This window comes from Erithacus rubecula, assembly GCF_903797595.1.
Source record: "Erithacus rubecula genome assembly, chromosome: 18".
NCBI classification, from domain to species: Eukaryota; Metazoa; Chordata; class Aves; order Passeriformes; family Muscicapidae; genus Erithacus; species Erithacus rubecula.
The window spans coordinates 6,780,371-6,797,461 of NC_136670.1; the positions used below are offsets into that span (position 1 = coordinate 6,780,371).

General features: G+C 53.5%; 1 protein-coding gene across 3 annotated transcripts in view; it reads left to right on the top strand.

The window, feature by feature from the left end:
• CDH22 (cadherin 22) overlaps positions 1 to 17,091 on the top strand; it is a 75,245-nt gene that overhangs the window by 22,849 nt on the left and 35,305 nt on the right. For all 3 annotated transcript variants that reach the window (XM_079321832.1, XM_079321834.1, XM_079321833.1), the window contains exons 2-4: positions 995 to 1,911; positions 5,737 to 6,031; positions 15,432 to 15,551. In XM_079321832.1, coding sequence (XP_079177958.1) covers positions 1,690 to 1,911; positions 5,737 to 6,031; positions 15,432 to 15,551 — 637 coding nt within the window. In that variant the 5' untranslated portion in view covers positions 995 to 1,689. The remainder of the gene's footprint in view (positions 1 to 994; positions 1,912 to 5,736; positions 6,032 to 15,431; positions 15,552 to 17,091) is intronic.

Here is a 17,091-nt window from a genome sequence, read left to right on the forward strand (position 1 = left end):
CTGGAGAAGTATGTGGGAGCTGTCCCTCCTCTGAGCAGCTGGGACTGTTCAGATTCATGCAGGGGTCTGTGCAAAGCACAACCCAGTTCTCTTGCTGTGGGGGGTAGATGGACATCTAGTCCAGGATCATTTGCCTTTCCATTCGCCCTTTCTCTGCCTCCCATTTAGAGTAACAGCTGACAGGAGGTGAATTCTGCAGACTGGTGCATGTTTCATGAGTAGATCAGGTTGAGGCTGGTATTGCAGAGCTCTGGTGGAAGCTCAGGGCATTGGTGCAAGGAGAGATGGATGCTGCATCCCCATCTCCTGATCAGGCTTCTTCTCCTCTTGTGCTCACTGGTTGCAATCTACCCTTGGCTAAAGGTCTCACGTCTCAGCCCTTAGTGCCTTGAGGATAGCTTGAAACTTACACCAGAGCCCTTTTTCAAACTTACCTTTAGAGTCAGCCAGGTGGAAAGTTCTTGAACAGATGCTTTTCTCCTGCCCATGGCTGCAGAGGTGAGATGACAGAAAGGTTCTGCAGAGAGGGCTTGCAGGAGTGTCTGGACAGGCTGTACCTCCCATGCTCAGGGGCTGGTATCCCTCAGCATGAGCCTTGTCTGCCTGTGCAGAACTGCTGTGGTCTGGTTCTGCACAGGCACTGGCAGCTGTGCTGTGCCAGGAGTGCTGCTACACATCTCCAAACAGTGTGGGCACCAATGACTCCCTGCAGGCACAGACCTCACTCCTCTCAACAGCCAGCACCATGTGATGAGGGAGTACCCTAGTCAGCAGGGTGCTTGGTCTCAGAGTCCCTGCTGGAGCAGATGTCTGCAGTGCTGAGAGCTCTGCAGCCCTCCCTGTTGTGTTCATGCTCTGGCAGGACCTGCAGGATTTGGCCTTGCTGTGGAGCACCTGGGGCAGGGCAGGAGGGACTTACCAAGGCTGCAGAAGCAGCACAGGGGGACATTGGGCCGTGTTTTCACACCAGCTCTGACACCTTGGCTTTTTCCAGGCTCCTGGAGATGCTGCTGACTGCCCTGCACCTCCCTGCGTGAGCCACCAGAGAATGGAAGTGACCGGAATCATCTGGGCCAAGGACCCTTCACCAGGCACTGGGATGTTGTGCCCCAGAAGTTGGGAGTTACAAATGGCCTTGTGAGCTGCACGTGTGGCACGGACACCTGCACTGCCACACCCCTTGCACAGTAGTCCCAAGGCAGACATTGGCTACAGCAGCTCATCCTGCTAACTCCTCTGAAAACATTTGGAAGAGCTTTCCTGGTCCCCGTGAATGCCAGCACTGCGTGTCTGTGCCCCGAGTGCCGCTGTGGTGTTCCCTGCCTGCCGCTGGGGTGGGCAGCAGCCTGTGCATCACCCCCTTCCCCAGCAGCAGCCCTGCAGCTCTGTCCCTGGGGACAAATGCCAGCTGCCAGACTCTTCTCTGGAGACCCAGGAGCAGCCTGCGAGGCACCAGCACTGACTGCTGCCACGCCAGCAGCGGGCAGTCCGGGGCTCCTCTTGTCACAGATGTGACTCACGCTGGACAGGAGTGCTCCAGCTGCAGAGCACGGCATGCAGCAGGGATGGGGATGCTCTGCACTGACCGGGCAGCCTGACGCTGCTAGCGTGGACATCCCTCCTGCTCTTCCCTAAAGGATGCTGGCTGCCCCTCCAGAAGCTCCTGCTCATGCAGCCTCCTAGAGGGCCATGGCGAAGGGTCTGCAGGGCTTCTTGTGGACCATGCTGCTGCTGTTCTGCGCCCTGCAGGAGCTGGGGTCCTGGGCCGTGCACACGGCCGTGGGGGGCCCTGGCCTGGGCGAGCCCGGGGACCCTGCGCTGCTGGCCGGGCGAGTGAAGCGGGGCTGGGTCTGGAATCAGTTCTTTGTGGTGGAGGAGTACACGGGCACGGAGCCGCTCTACGTGGGGAAGGTAAGCTGGGCTGATGTCTCCGTGGGGCTGGCAGAGCCAGGGGCAGGGTGGGCATGCTGGCAATGCTGAGCAGAGAGAGGGCTCGTGTGAAGGGTGTTCACAGGGACCTGGCTGGGGAAATGCTCTGTGTAGGGAAATACATCACTCCTGCAATGGCAGGAGCCTGGTCCCTGCTGGGGGTGGTGAGGTTAATGTGCTCCCCGAGATGAGAACAGGACACAGCAAGATTTATATCTGTGTTTCTGCAGTCATCTCCTGGGTTCTCGTGATGTCTGGGGGTGGGTGCAAGAAGCCCTGTTTCTGTGGGAGCTGTGACAGGTGACAGTGCCTTGCTGGGCAGGACTGGGTCTGCAGGTGGGAGCTTCCCACACTTCCCTGGTGTGGGACCTCCTGGGAAGGCTGGGCATGGACCTCTGCTCCCTCCACTCTTGCTGTCCTGAGGCTGAGGGAGCATTTCACCTTGGTGTTTCTGGTCTCTATCCTTTTCTGGGAGCTCTGGAGAAGCAGCTGCCCCCCGTGTTAGGCAGATGTGTGGTTTGTATGTGGGTGAAGGCAGTGCTAGCTGTTGGAACAGTCAGAGGAACACACTACAATCCAGATAGAGCTGGAGGTGTGGGCTCACCCCAAAGAAAGTGCCCAAGAGCTTGTACAGCAGGGCTGTCTGATGGCCTCAGCTGTCTGGGCATGAGTCTGGAGGAGCTTGAAAATGGGTTTCTTGGCAGGGGGCCAGCGGGGATTTCAGAGGTGATTTGTGTCCGTTTCAGCAGACACTCCAAGCCGCGCTCCTCCGCCGCCCTCGGAGCAGGCACAGCTAATTCATGGCTCCCCTGGGAGCAGCGAGGCACCGGGCCTGCCACGGGCCTGGCAGTGCCTCTGCTCCAGCTGAACCAAAACCTACAGCTCACCCATCTTACAGCCCCTTTCCCCATCACCTGCTCACAGCTGGGAGCACTGCCTGTGGATCCCCAGGCTGAGAGCCAGCAGGGCCAGGCTTCTCCTGGTGCTGGGACAGGATGGAGTGCTCACCTGGGACACTTTATCCCCAGCAATGTGCCAGCCCTATTAGCACATGGGTCCAGAGCCTTCCTGCACTGGGAAACCCTGCAGAAGAGGACCCTTGCCCTCTGTGGATGCCTCTCACACACCTACATGTGCTTTCGGAAGGGCCGATACCATTTCCATAAAATCTGGGTTCTCTAGCTAATCCTTCTTCTGAACTGTAATTTCCCCTGAGGCTGCTGTCAGTTTGATGTGGATTTCTTTGGGTTTTTTAAATAGAATTATGGGGTCAGCACTAGTTACAAACTTCTGCATGTGGACAGATCTATTTTAGATAGAGGAGAGGATTAAAGGGAAAAAAGCAGATTTAATTAAGTTGCTAATATTTAAAGAAAATTGATGAACTCGGGCTTTACGAGTTGGAGCAAACAGAGTGCGCCTTTATTACGGGCTAGTTTTTATTTGATTTTCTTTCTTTTCTAGCCCCAGAGTCATTTTTTATTTGTGTATCTGTGCTTTCTGTTTAATTGCTTTTAATAAGGAATGTGCACCTCTGTTCATATTTAATTTTGATTTAATTATTAGTATGTAATTAATGGCTTCGTAAGAATTCTGGTTGTAGTCTTTTAGGACAAGGAAACAATTTTCCTATTTAACGAATGGGACAGATCAGCTTGTTGTCCACTCACTGGCTGTCCCAGTTCTGCAGACACTGCTGACCTTGCTTGGGGCTGAGCTGGAGGCAGGGCAGGGTGGTCTCTGCTCTTGGAGCCCAGAGTGTGCCAGAGCTGTGTGGTTTCAGTCTCCTGCCATGCCCAGGGGTGGAGGGAGCCCTGAGGCTGCGTGGTGTCCCCAAGCCTGCCTGCTGTAACAGGGAGGAGAGAGGATCCCTGGGATGTGCTCCAGGTCTGTGGCATCTCCCCTCGTGTTTCTGTAGTCTACGATCCAACCCTCCCCCATTAGTTGTTGTTTAGCCAAGCAGCACAGATTTAGCTCTTTTAATCTTCCCCTGTAAATCAATCTCTGCAGCCCCTTGAGCCCCAGCTCCATTTTTCTTCCTAGCATTCTGTTTTGCAGGGATGCTGGTGTCTGCTCCGAGCAGTCAGCGATGAGCAAATATGTGAAGAGGTTGTGCTGAGAGCTCAATGTGGTGCTGGATGCTTTATCTCTAGCCTAATTATTAATCATGAGCCCGGTGTTCAGCAGAAAAATGCAGGTTTCTGCTACCTGCACTGTACAGACCTGGTGCTCCTTCTTCATTCCAAAAAGCTCATGGAGTATCAGTGAGAATGGGGGAGAGGATGATAGAATGAAGAGGGCAGCAAGCTCTCCACAGGCCAGTGGATGGCCAGGCTGGGATGACCAGGGCAGGATGCTCAGGTGGCCAGGGCAGGGTGACACCCCATAAGCACATTTGCAGCCAAAGCCATCACGGTGGTCCCAGACTCTGCTGGGCTCACAGCCCTATTTGTGAACTGAGTGAAGGTCTCCTTCCAGGCAAGCCTTGAGAGATGTGTCACCATGGGCAGTAATTCGTGAATGTTGTGCAAAATGCATTGAATTGCCTAACGTGTGGGTCCCTCACTTGTGAAATAAATATATAAACTGTATCTAACAAGACAAATATAATGAAGGCATCGTAAAAAAAGAGGCAGCTCTGGTATAAATTCTTGCTGGTAGAGCTGTATGTCTGAAAGGTGGATTATAGAACTGCAGTTTGGAAGATTGAATGGCCCATAAACATTTTCATATTTCATTAGCCGATTAATGGACGGCTTTTTTCTTTTTTTGGAGGGGGGGCATGACTTTGCTGATTCTAAGCAGAAATTGTAGGAAACAAATGAAAGCAGCTGATGAAACCTTTCCGGGGGCCTGTCCCATTATGGATTGTCCCAATTAATGCCCATGCTGCTCTCTGTCAAGATGCATTCTGCCTGTCCAGTTACTGTTAATAGATTTCTCATAAGTGGCTGGATTGTAAAAACCTCATAACTCAGTTTAATGCCACCAATAAAATTATCTCTGGACGTCTGGCCTGGATTCCAGTCAGCTCTTGGTCCGTGGGGAACTGCTGTTTACCCTTTCTTTTCCTAATTCCAAACATTGTCTTAATTAAAAAATGAAGCAGCAGAGATTGCCTGCAAAGGCATCTTCCTCTGGGTCTGTCTCTAGTCCTGAACATGAGCTGATTTGTCACACTCTTTTGCAGGTTTTGTCCAGATGGGGCTCTGGGCATGGTGATGGGATGTTGTGACCCCTGTTATCCTGCAATGTAAACCCAGCACAGGGGTGCAGTGAGTGTGTGAGCTGTTCAGCAGGGAGACTTGTCAGCACCAGCTGCCCAGATCATGCAGGCTGGCTGTGGCTGAGGCAGAGCGGGTGGATGAGGATGGACTTTGGGAAGTTGGTTTTGTAGTAAGGGAGGGATGCTGATGGTGAGGTACCTGTGCAGCTTGGGAGAGGTGATCCCATGCTGCTGGGCCCTTGTCCTTAGGGAAGCCTCTTTCTTTAGAGTGCATTTGAGTTGTCCTTTGTCTTTCCATCATCTTGTAACCCCTTTAAGGGGTTTGTCCCTTGGTTTGTAGTGGGGATGGGCACTGGCAGAATCTGTGATCTGCAGAGCTGTAAAGGGCCTGAAATTCCAGTTTATTGGGCCTTCCTTCGTGCACAGGAGCTGTCTGGTGATGCTCCCTGTCACTGTCCAGTCCAAGAGCAGAGTGGGCAGAGGGGCATCACACAGGGACCACAGGCATCTCGTGCAGGTGGCTGGGGCTGGATCCAAGTACAGTCCAGCCTGCTCCCACCCTCTCCCTCTTTCCCTGGCAGATCCACTCGGACTCTGATGAGGGAGACGGCTCCATCAAGTACACCATCTCCGGGGAGGGCGCGGGCACCATCTTCCTCATCGATGAGATCACGGGGGACATCCACGCCACCGAGCGCCTGGACCGCGAGCAGAAAACCTTCTACACGCTGCGGGCTCAGGCACGGGACAGACAGACGGACCAGCTGCTGGAGCCCGAGTCCGAGTTCATCATCAAGGTGCAGGACATCAACGACAGCGAGCCGCGCTTCCTGGAGGGGCCCTACATCGGCAGCGTGGCCGAGCTGTCCCCCGTGGGTAGGTGTGGGCTGGGAACCCTCTCTGAGCCTGCTGCACCCCGCAAAAACCACTGCAAATCCCAGGGATTCCAGAGCCAGGGAGCCAAAAGGGAAAAATAAATAAGGTGGCTTAAGAAAAACAAGTGGATAAAACCTCTGAGCTGATTGCCAGCCTTTGGCTGAGCGCTCAGTCTCAGCCCTAAGCCGTGCTCTGGGGATGGGTCGTGGTGGTGCCAGCTGCCTGCTGTGCATTGACTCTGCCTTTGCACAGCCCCCTCCCTCCTAAATGCTGGGGGGTTTGACTAAACCCTCACAAACCAAGGGGCTCATGTCTGCCTGTGGTTCAGATTGGTCTGGGTGGTGCTTTTCCCCCAGCTCAGGCCATCCTCTGTGTGCTGCTTTGCTGCTCTTCTGATCCCCAGGGCAGCCCAGACATCCCTTTGTGTGTCTCCATGCAGAACAGCCAGGCCCTTCTCAGCTGGATCTGTCCTTCTCTGAGGGGCCAGGCCTTGCTGGCTGAGATTGTGCAAATTGTGTCTCTGTGACAAAAGTGTGGCTTCCCTGTGTTAGCCTTAACTTCCCATCCCCGTGGCACCAGGCCCCTCTTAAGTGTGTTGGTGATCAAATTCACTGAAGCTCTGTGGGCCAGGCTGGGATGATGGGGCTGCACGAGTCCATCCCCCTGGGCTGGCAGAGCAGGACTTTGTGCTCACCCAAGCTTCAGGAGGGGTGCAGGGAGGTGATGTGTGAGCTGCAGCACTCGCTCACTCCTGCTGCTGCCCTCGCTCCTGCTGCTGGGCTCCCGTGCTGCTGAGCACAGCTGGAGTCCAGGAGAACAAATGGCTGGTGCTGCACTGCCCAGAGACACCATTCCCTGTCCACACCATTCCCTGTCCACGCTGGGCTCTCTGCTACCCCTATAGCAGGCTCTGTGTGTGTTGGCACAAGCTGCAAGCAGGAGCTGTAAATCACTGCTCCCAAAGGCTTTATCCAGGTAGAAGGCTGCTTGTGAAAGGCTGACAGGGAGGATCAGGCAGGACTCCAGCACAGGGGCAGTAACAGTGCCAGAAGTGCAGAGAGCCCCCAGGGCAGGAGCAGCTGAGCTGCACCAGGCTTGAGAGGCTCAGGTGGACCAGCAGGTCCTGCTGTGCTGCTGCAGGAAGGTCTGGCTGCAGAGGCATCCTGGCAGCAGGGCACAGGAATGGTGCTCAGGTCTGCACTGCCTCAGGACAGAGCTGCAGCTCTCCGTGGTTCATGTGCAGCATATTGCAAGGCTCTGGTGTGTGGCCTCCAGCAGGTGCAGATGTACAGGAATTGCCTGCACCAGAGGAGCTGCTATTGCCTGGATTCTGTTGATGTATGGGGAACAAGCTCTCCTGAGGCATCCCAAGCTCTCCTTCCGCTTCCAGATACCTGTGCAAATCCTTCCCTCAGTCAGAGAGTGACCCCTTGAACTATAGCTGGGTGCTCCTGGAGAAATGAAAGACAGCATGTGGGCACCAAAGCAAGAGGCATCCTGTTCCCAAAGGGAAGAAAGAAATTAAATTAATCTAATTTGCTCGAACAACATTTTAAAAAGCAAGGAATTCTCAATTCTGGGTATTAGACAAGGATACCAGTTCTTTGAAAATCACTAACAATTATGGAGCTGCCTGATCAGACTGATGTGAACAAGACATATCAAAGGAGACAGTTTCTATGCGAAATTGGAGATCAGAGGGAGAAAGAAACACGGTTTCAGCACATGAAAGAAGGCGATTCCTGCAAATTAAAATACTCGGAAGTTAAAAGTAAGGAGAAGTACTGTGAACGGCGTGGGCTGCATTTCCCAGCTGTGTGCTTAGACAGGGGAGCTGGAGCCTGCTCTGCTTTCCAGGCTGCCTGCCTGCCACAGCCTCGGAGCCCTCTGCAGTCTGCACATCCTGGGCAGTGTTTGGGCTCCTCCTGAGCACCTTGCCCTGCACACATCATCTTCCCGTGCTGCTGCTGCAGGTCCCCAGCTCCCTCCCACCTCTCCCTCGGCTTACCAGGGCTTTGCCCAGGAACAGGCAGCACAAAGAACCAGATGGACACATCCTGTGAAAGCATGAACAGGCAAGGCTGGCAAGGAGCTTTCTGCTCAGCCCTGGGAGGTTCAGCAGCTGGGAGGTAGATGGGACTGGTCACGGATCTGGGGTGAAAAGTTCAGCTCCAGATGCTCTAGGAGGGGCTGAGGGTGGAGGATATGGAAAGCTGCTGGGCCAGGGAGGTGAAGTTCAGGATATTCTTGTGGGAAGTGACCTGCCAGGCCCTTTTTGTGTGGGAGTGCTCTTTCTGTGGCATCAAGGCTGGGTGCAGCTGTGATCGTGGCTTTGTTGTGATTGGTATTGAGAGTGATGTCTGCTGTCTTTGATCTGGACAGAGCATCTCCCCTTGACCTGTGGGGTATTTTCATGAGAGTGAATGGGGAGTGTCCTTGCTGCCATCCTGAGTGTGAATGGAGTCCATCCCAGCTTGGTGTTGGCCCAGCAGAGCTTATGCTGGCTATTAGTGTATCAAGATCAAAGCCTGGGGACCTGCTGGTGGCTGTGCCTGCTCTCAGCAGCGTTTGGGTTCAGCTGTGCTCTGCTGGGGAAGGGGCTGGGATGAGGCCACTCCAAGGGCAGGGCTGCTCTCCAGCTTGGAGCTGTAGGGAGCTGGTCATTCCCTGTCTCTGCTGCTCTGAAGCCTTTGCTCTGCATCCCAGCCTGGAAAGTTAAGGGTGACCCCTTCTTCCTCCTCTTGTGGTCCTGCCTTCCCAGACCCTGCTGGGGTTTGTGCTTGGGTGGTTTTTGCTCTCACTCAAGGCAGCTCTCCAGCTGCACTCTCCATTCCCTGCCAAAAGCAGTCCCAGCTCCCAGAGGTGGGTGCCTTCCTGGGGCGTGAAGAAGAATAAACCAAATACAGTCAGATCCGCTCTGTGACAGCAGGAGCAGATCAAAGGACATTATTTGCATAATGAAGGAGTACTAATTGGGAGGGAAAGTCATTTGATTTCCTAGTGTCTAAGAGCGAATAACAAATGAGAGAACAGCACAAACTCTCAGAGTAACTGGGAGTGCTTTGCAGCACAGCTGCCCCTTGCTCTATGAGCAGTGTGTTTGGGCAGACACCATCAGTGCTGCCTGAGACTGTGAGACTGAGGGTGGTCTCAAGACCTCTTTGTTCCAGGGTCTTGCCTTGGCAGTGGTCAGAGTGCATTCTTAGAAATGAGGAACAGCACACACAGGATGTGGTGCTCCTCTTAATATTCTCCCAACCAGCATCTGTTCTCAGATTGAAAATTTCTTTGGCTGTGTGTGGTTTCTGGGGGTTTAGTATCTGTCTTCCCTGAACTCATCCAGACTCATTGTAAGCCTCTGCAAAGGGAAAAGAAAAGGGATTGCTGTTGTTTTCTGATGGATGAAAAGTGGCAGATGCAGGATGGTCAGGAGGGTAAGGTTGGAGTGTGGGATTTGTAAAGAGCAGAGGTGGTGCCTGGAGCTAACCCCAGCCTATGAGCCATGCTGGGGAAGTCATTGTTTTCTACACAGGGATATCCTGCACTTGGAAGAAGCAGATCCAAAATGGAAGCTGACCTAACAGCTTTATCTGGCCTCCCTTGGCACAGCAGAACCAGCTGCAAAACCAGGAACTGGCTTTTCTGGAGAAGCCTGATCTGGCCTGGGGCATCAGGAGCCGTAGTGCAGCTGCCCTGGGAGGTTTGCTGCCTGCCAGGGAGAGCAGCTGGGGCTGCAGAGGGGTGGAGAGGTCCCTGCCCAGCCCTTGAAGGAGCTGGGCTGGAGGCAGTGCCCTGGAGCCACCCAGGCTGGGGAGGGCAGGGGCTCCTGGGGAGTATTTTCACTGACCCCCCTGTGCCCATGGCTGTGCATACTGAGGAGCAGTGTGTGTGCAGGATGGAGCCTGAACTGCAAGTCCTGTTTACAGCTTCCTGTCACCTCAGGGAGAGGCTGCTGGTCAAGAGCTTGCAGGCTGCTCTGTGCTGGCTCAGCCTCTGTGGATACCCCAGTGTGGGTCTCTCCAAAACATCAGAGTTGAGCAGAATGCAGTATCAAAGGGAGAGACCTGCAGCTGCAGAAGGATGCAGGATAATACCCAGCCAACTGCCTTGGAACTGCAGGAGCTTCACCTTGTTACAGGAGGTGCTAAAATTAGCTGTATTTTGGGCTCCTTTCCTGATCTCCCTGGGGTCTGCTTTGCAGCTGTGTGCTGCACTCAGGCATGCGCCCAAATCCAGCACACAGTGCATCCTGTTAGACAGCTCTGTTGGTTGCACAGGGTGGGTGCCCAGAGCTCCCTTGTGGGGTCCTTGGGGAGCAGGCAGGCCCTGGAGTGAGGAGCATGCCAGGAAAGGCATATGCTTTATCAGAACATCACTCCTCCCTTGGTGCATTTCTCTCATTTCTCTGTGTAGCACCATGTCCAGATTAGAGGCGATTTGGCTGTACAGACAGAAACTTGGGGTCAAGCCCTGACTCTAGCACAAAGCTGGCTGAATGCAGAAGTGATTATTGTGAAGAGAAATTGTTTAATCTCCATGCTGGAAGCAGAGAAAAATACTTTGTTTACCATGCAGCCGGAGCACTTGCAGGCAATCTGATTTCCCCCCTCCTTGCTTAAGAAGTGCTTAAGTCACTAGTGTGTATCTGGAAGCTGCTGGGGCAGCAAGTGGCTGAGAACTGAGGCTCACCCTGTCAGTTTGTCCCTAGTGAGATGAATCCTTCTCCTGCACTGTGCTCTGGGTCACGGGACAGACTCCAAACACTGCCCTGCCCAAGTGAGGATCTCATCCAGGCTGCCTTTGGCAGCCCCTCAGGGAACCTCTCCATTGGAATGCTTTGGTTTGCTCACCACGTTTCCCTGCCTCATGCCAGGGGCTGGGGTGCTCTGTGCAGTGGCTTTTTCTGGCCAGACACCCTAAAAGAAGTTTCACAGTAGCACGTTTGAGTAATTGCACCCCGCCAGGTTACTGCCCTCAGGCTTGTCCTGCGGGGTGAGAGGGCTGTGCAGTGAATCTGCTCTGGGCCTGGCTCTCTACCAAGTCAGGATGTTCACAAGATTGCAAGAAACTCACTTCTGCTCCAGTATTTTTTAAGCTGCTCTAGTTCATTTTTTTTTTCCCTGCTGTCCTGCCTGAATGTGTCTGGGGCGCATCATCAGCTGCAGGTGTTTGGGGCCAGACAAAAGCTGTAAATTGCATTGTTTATAAAATCTCACCTGTCTCCTGCCCCATGGCACACAGGCACCTGGAATGGGAGTGCTGCACTCTGGCATCAGGCCAGGGAATGTGGCTTTGCATGACACAGCACTCCTTGCAGGCTCCCTGGTGTTCTGCAGGGCTAAAGTGCTATCCTGGAGCTGGCTAGATCTGCACAGAAAGGACTCTCAGCATGGCCAGAAAGTGTCCCTGGTCTCTGCCTGAGCTGAAGGTGGCAACTGAGCCCCAGAGCTGGTCTGGAGAGCATCTGGAGGCTCCTGGTTTCACAGAAGGCTCACTGCTACCATGAGGAGGGGCAGTCAAATTTAGCAGGTGTTGGTTTTTCCTGCTGCTCATTTGCCTCTTTGCCTGCCCAGAGCCTGGCTGTAGTTCTGTCCCTGGGGAAGTGACAGGTCCCAGCCACTTGCTTGTGGATTCAGTGCAGGGCCTCTCTGCTTGGGGATGTGTTTGGAGTTTGCCTGTCAACATTTCTTTTAGCTAAACGTGTTTGGAGTGAGTGGCATAGCAAGTGGTCTGGAGCTATCAGCCTTCTTCATGCAGGGACTGGCCCCAGAGGCTCTGGGCATGTGGGAAGGCAGTCACAGATGCCAGGACAGGCCTGCACTGGCATTCCAGAGGTGCCCTGCAGAGCCCCATCCATCCCATTCGGGGCACTGGGCTGAGCTGCTGTGCCCTGCCAGCCCTGGGGACACTCAGCATGGCAGGGTGGCTGTGGGGACTGAGCTCTGCACCCAGGGACAGGGACCCTGCAGCCCCTGGGGCATGGTGGACATCTCCCCATCTGGGCACCCCTCCCTGCCCTGCTGACCCTGCTCACAGCAGAGGGGATGCTGATCTCTTCACAGCAGAGGAGGGATGCTGCTGGCAGAGCTGAGGGCTGGCTGCTGTCCCTGGCAGGTCTCCAGCATGGCTCAGGGTGTGGAATGGGGACAACCCAAGCAGGGCCCATGGGGACAGAGGATGGCTGGCAGCCAGAGTCAGCTAGGCTGAGGGAAGTATTGCTGTGGAAGGGAGGGTCTTGTTCCCTCTTTCTTCTGGAGGAAATCAGGGTTTGTTTGATCTGCTGTACCAGATCTCACCTTTGCAGGGGGAGAATAAGCAATGGATTCTGACCTGTTAATTTTTATGTAAAACTGTTGGTTTCCTCTGATCTGTGAAGTGAGCTTGACAGGGGAGGAACCAAGGTCTTATCTCATTTTACATGTCTAATTATCTCTCTGGATACGGGCTCAGGCTTCTTGGTTATGGGAGGCGGGTGATAGAGTACATGATGGATGTTTAGATTTTATTTAGTGTATCTTTTATGGTTAAGGCATGTGCCAGAAAACTAAATAAAAGCTGTACATGCTGTACTTGCTGTGGGCAGTGCTGTGCTTGGAGAGCAGGGACTAATATTGGAGCAGGGTGGGAGCCAGGGAAAGCTTGTCTCTGCAAGAAGGAGGGGACCAGGTTAAGCTGAAATTGAATATCATTGCTCTTCACATGGAAAGAGAGTGGGAGGGAGGGGTGGGAAGGGATAAAAGGAGGTTAGGAGATGATGCTGGAAAGTTGAACTAGTAAATTCCTGATATCCTTTAGGTGACCTTGAGGAGGCACCTTCACAGACAAGAAGTGAAGGCACAAAGTGGGGTCAGTGTTCCCTACCTGACTGATTTTGCTCCTTTGTTAATGGCATGCAAGTGGGGAAGGGCAGAGCCTTCATGATCTCTGGCACTGCTGGCTGCAGCCTAAGGGCACTGTGCCCCAGCTCTGCCTCTGAGTGAAGGTGACTTACTGCAGTGCTCCTCATTTCCCTTGCCCTAGAGCAGAAAACTCTGGTCCTAAACATGGGGCTGGGGCTGGACCTGGACCTGGAGCTGGATCTGCTGCCCTGTTTCTCCAGTTCTTGGGAGTGCCCAGCAGCCATGGGCCAGGAGCTTTCAGTGCTGGCACAGGAGAGCAGCAGCCTACCTCCCCTGTCCAAGGCATGGCTTAGAATGGAGACACAAACCATACTCTGTGTGGGCACAGGTCCTGCCTCCTCTTCAGACTCTGCAGCTTTGCAGCATCCAGGTAAATGGTGGAGCACAGGGAGTACAGCTGTGTCTGACAGGGAGGGATTAGCAGGTGAGTTATGCAATGGAGTCAACATATCCTGGGGGAAGCAGCATGAGATGCAGTTTGGTGCAAATATTTAGTGGCCAGCCTGCCTCTAATGATCCCTGGCTTGGGATGACTGCACAAGGATGGAGAGGCTGTGGTGTGGTCCTTGGGGCACCTGCTCTGTCTGCAAATGTGAAGTCCTGACACAGGGTATTCAGGGCAAGGGCAGGGAAATAACTGATGGGCTTGGGTGCCCGTGGGTGAGTTTTGACTCTCCTAACCCTCAGCAGGTACCAGTGGTTGTTGGAGTGTGGGATGTTTGTGCAGTCAGCAGGCTCTGCCTGTGCTGCAGGTGCAGGAGTGGGTGCTGCTGTGGACACCAGGTCTCAGCTGATTGCTGCCAGGCTGTGCAGAGGGAGCCCTCTCTTGTTCCCAGGGCCAGCTACTGTTTTCTGTGATTCTCAGACTTTGGCACCTCCAGCATCCCTAGGAGGCTTCTCTACTGCAGCTGGGAGCAGGATGCTTGGAGACCCTGGTGTAATTCCCATCTCTGGCCCCTTTTTTTGTTTTCTGATCAGAAGGTCCCCAAGGGAACATGCCAGGCTGCCCGAGGGAATGTGCAGTGCTGGTGTGGGGGTGATCTGCCTTGGCTCATACCTGCTTGAAGGAGTTGTGTTATGGCAGGGAGAGGAGGGGAAATGCAGCAATAGTATTTCTTAAACAGTTGTTTGCAAGGCAGAGAGCCAGCGTTGCCGTGGTGTAAAATCTGGACGTGCCTGGCAGGGAAGCACCATAACTTCACTGGAGACAGCAAAGCATAAATAAGTTGACTCAAACTAGCTTGTTGCTGAAGACCGATGAGGGGGATTCTCCTGTTATCAGCAGAGCTGCAGCTCTGAGAAGGCTGCCAAGGAGAATGAAAAGCAACCATGGTAACTGCTCGTTTCCCTCAGTGAACACCCTTTCCATGAGATCAGAGTGAACTGGACTGGAGGGAGCGTGTGCATCCCAGCTGCTCACAGCAGCACTGCTCTCTGTGCTGCCTCATCTCCTGCCTGAGTCCTGCTGCAGGAAATCCCTGGCTTGCCTGCAGGCTCTGGGCTTGTGGTCTCCTGACAAAGGAGGAAGAAGGTACCAGGGGCTGAAGCTCCTCATGCCCTTCTGGATGGTTTCAGCTCCATATCTGCCTCCTGTGACACAGGAACAGAGGCTGGTTGTGCCTGGCTGGTGCCAGTGTTTGACCTCTGGGCAGGGATGTACCGAGTCTGGTGGTGGAGATGAAACAGGGCAGCCTGTCCTCACAGTGCTTTGGTCACACCACCTCCTTTCTCCAGGTGTCTGTGGGCAGGGGTAGGCTTCCCTTCCTTCCTCCCTTCTGTTGTCTCTGTAGATCTCAGGCCCTTTGCTCCTGCCTCCACTCTCATGTCCTGGGCCCTGCTTTTGTTAAATTGAACATGATGTCAAATTAAAGCCATCACAGGGACAGTTGGAGTGAAGTACCCAGTTTAATGAGGCAGCCTTAAAAATCAATAACTTAATTGCAGACATTTGATGGACTTTTATCCAATTTATAGTTCTCCTGCCCTGCTACGTGTAGAGCATGAGGACCTGGTGCTATGTCTGGCTCTGGGCAAGTGAAAGCCTTTCCTCTCCTGGGGCTGTTGTCCCTGTGAAGGTCTGCCTGCTGCAGTATGGATCAGCTGGGTGGTCCCTCTGTGGTCTGGAGGTGACCATGTCACTCTTGCTGACAGGAGGGGCAGTTGTATGACATCCCCAGCTTCTTCCCACATGGTCCAGTAGAAAGCTGCTGGGAGAAAAGCTCCCAGCTGTTCAAACCAGGGATCCCCTGGAGAGCAGGTCCTGCCCCAGAATGGCCCAGGATCCTGTCCCTGCTGCCCCTCTGCAGCACACCAGAGGCATTTGCAGCCGTGTCTGGAGTCCTGGCATGCAGGGCTTGGCAGGGAGGTGGTGCTGCCTTTGCACCCAGCCGTTCTGTTTTCTCTCTTAATTTGCAAGCAATCAATGTTGGGCCCTGCTCTCAGGTCTGTGCTGCTCTTCTAAACTCCTGCCTGACTTTGTTTTCCTCCTTTCTCTGCTGCAGGCACCTCTGTGATGCAGGTGATGGCCTCTGATGCTGACGACCCCACCTATGGGAGCAGTGCCCGGGTAGTCTACAGTGTGCTGGAGGGGGAGCAGCACTTCACTGTGGACAGTAAAACAGGTGAGCAGCACCCAGCTGGGCTGGGCCAGGACACCCAGGCAGCATGTCCTGGGCATGGCTGTGAGCCAGTAGATCTGCTGACACTGATGCTGGATGCTCCTGGCAGGGGTGTTGGAGGGGAGGCTCAGCTGCCCTGCTCAGGCTGCTGCCCAGCTCCATGCCCTGCAGCAGGAAGGAGCTGCAGCTGCCAGCCCAGAGTGCCTGGTGTGCACCTGCACTGGCCAGAGCTCCTCTCTGCCTGGAGCAGGAATGCCCCCAGAGGCACATAAAACTTCACTGTAGAAGGTTTAAATACTACCAAAGGGGCCTTACCAAAGGCTGCATCGTTATCACCAGGGCCTTGATTAAAGGTAACACTTTAAATTAAGGATAGGTTTATAAATGTTCTATTAATATTTAATGAAAGAACAGTAGAAGCTGCTCCATTCCTTAATAACTTATAATAGAGCCTGTTGTAAAATGCCTCTGTAATAAATCCCTGGCAGATGATGCTCTGACATACTGGTTAGAGTAGACCATAACCAGGAGATGTTGGGGTATATATTCTCCTTGCCTCCCAGGAGTTTGACTCTCATTACCCTTAATGGGAGCCTCACAAGCTTGCTAAGGAGGGAAGACACTCAAATGCTAATAAGGGATATTTAAGGCACAAAGCATGCAGTAAAGTGCCCATAGTTTAATGAAAATTTGTCAAAGGACAAGCAGGCTGAGGAGCTGCAGCTTGTTGGAAAACTGGACAGCAAAGTCCTCCCCACCCTATTGCTGAACCACAGTGGCATGGACTGAGGTCACCCCCTGGGCTGAAGTACCAAGTCTCTGTCAGGCTGATCTGTGTCTGTGCTGATAGATACTTCCTAAGGCTGTTTTTATGTCAGTCAGAGTGAATTTTGTTTGGAAATGCTGGTGTAAGAAGGGTGTAAAGAAGGTCTGTGTGCCTGAGCCTCTGCATCTCAGCCCCTGCACCTCCTGACAATGCCCTGGTGCACATGGGGGAGCTGGTCCCAGCCCTGGCTCTGCCACCAGCCTGGCTGCTGCTGGAGGAATGGTCAGATTTGGGACTTTGGGAGCTGCTACACACACACCCCTGACATCAGCACTGTGGCATGTGATGGGAAATGCCAATGGACTGAGGCTGGTGCAGTGGGGAGAGGGCACAAATAGCAGGTTGGGGCTATACCCACCCCTTGCTCAGGAACTGTTGTGCCTGGGCTCTCTTCTCTCCCAGATTTGCTTTGTTTTACATTGTGTGTGTAGGAACAATGGGCTAAACACTGAAAATTCAAGTGCACGTGAGATCCTGTTAATCTGAGACAGCTTTGTGTGAATGTAAGTCTGGCTGCTAGAATAGAGAGGGACCACTGGGAACAAACTGCACAAGCCAGGACGTGCAGAGGCTCAGCTTCCTGCCACATTAATGCTCTGTATTAAGGCATAAACTAAAATGTGCCCTGTGGGACTGTGGTGAGAATTAATGTCACTCTGGGAATCCAAGCTTCTTGATTCCTTGACTTTTTGTGTCTTAATTCTCAAGCTAGCTGTT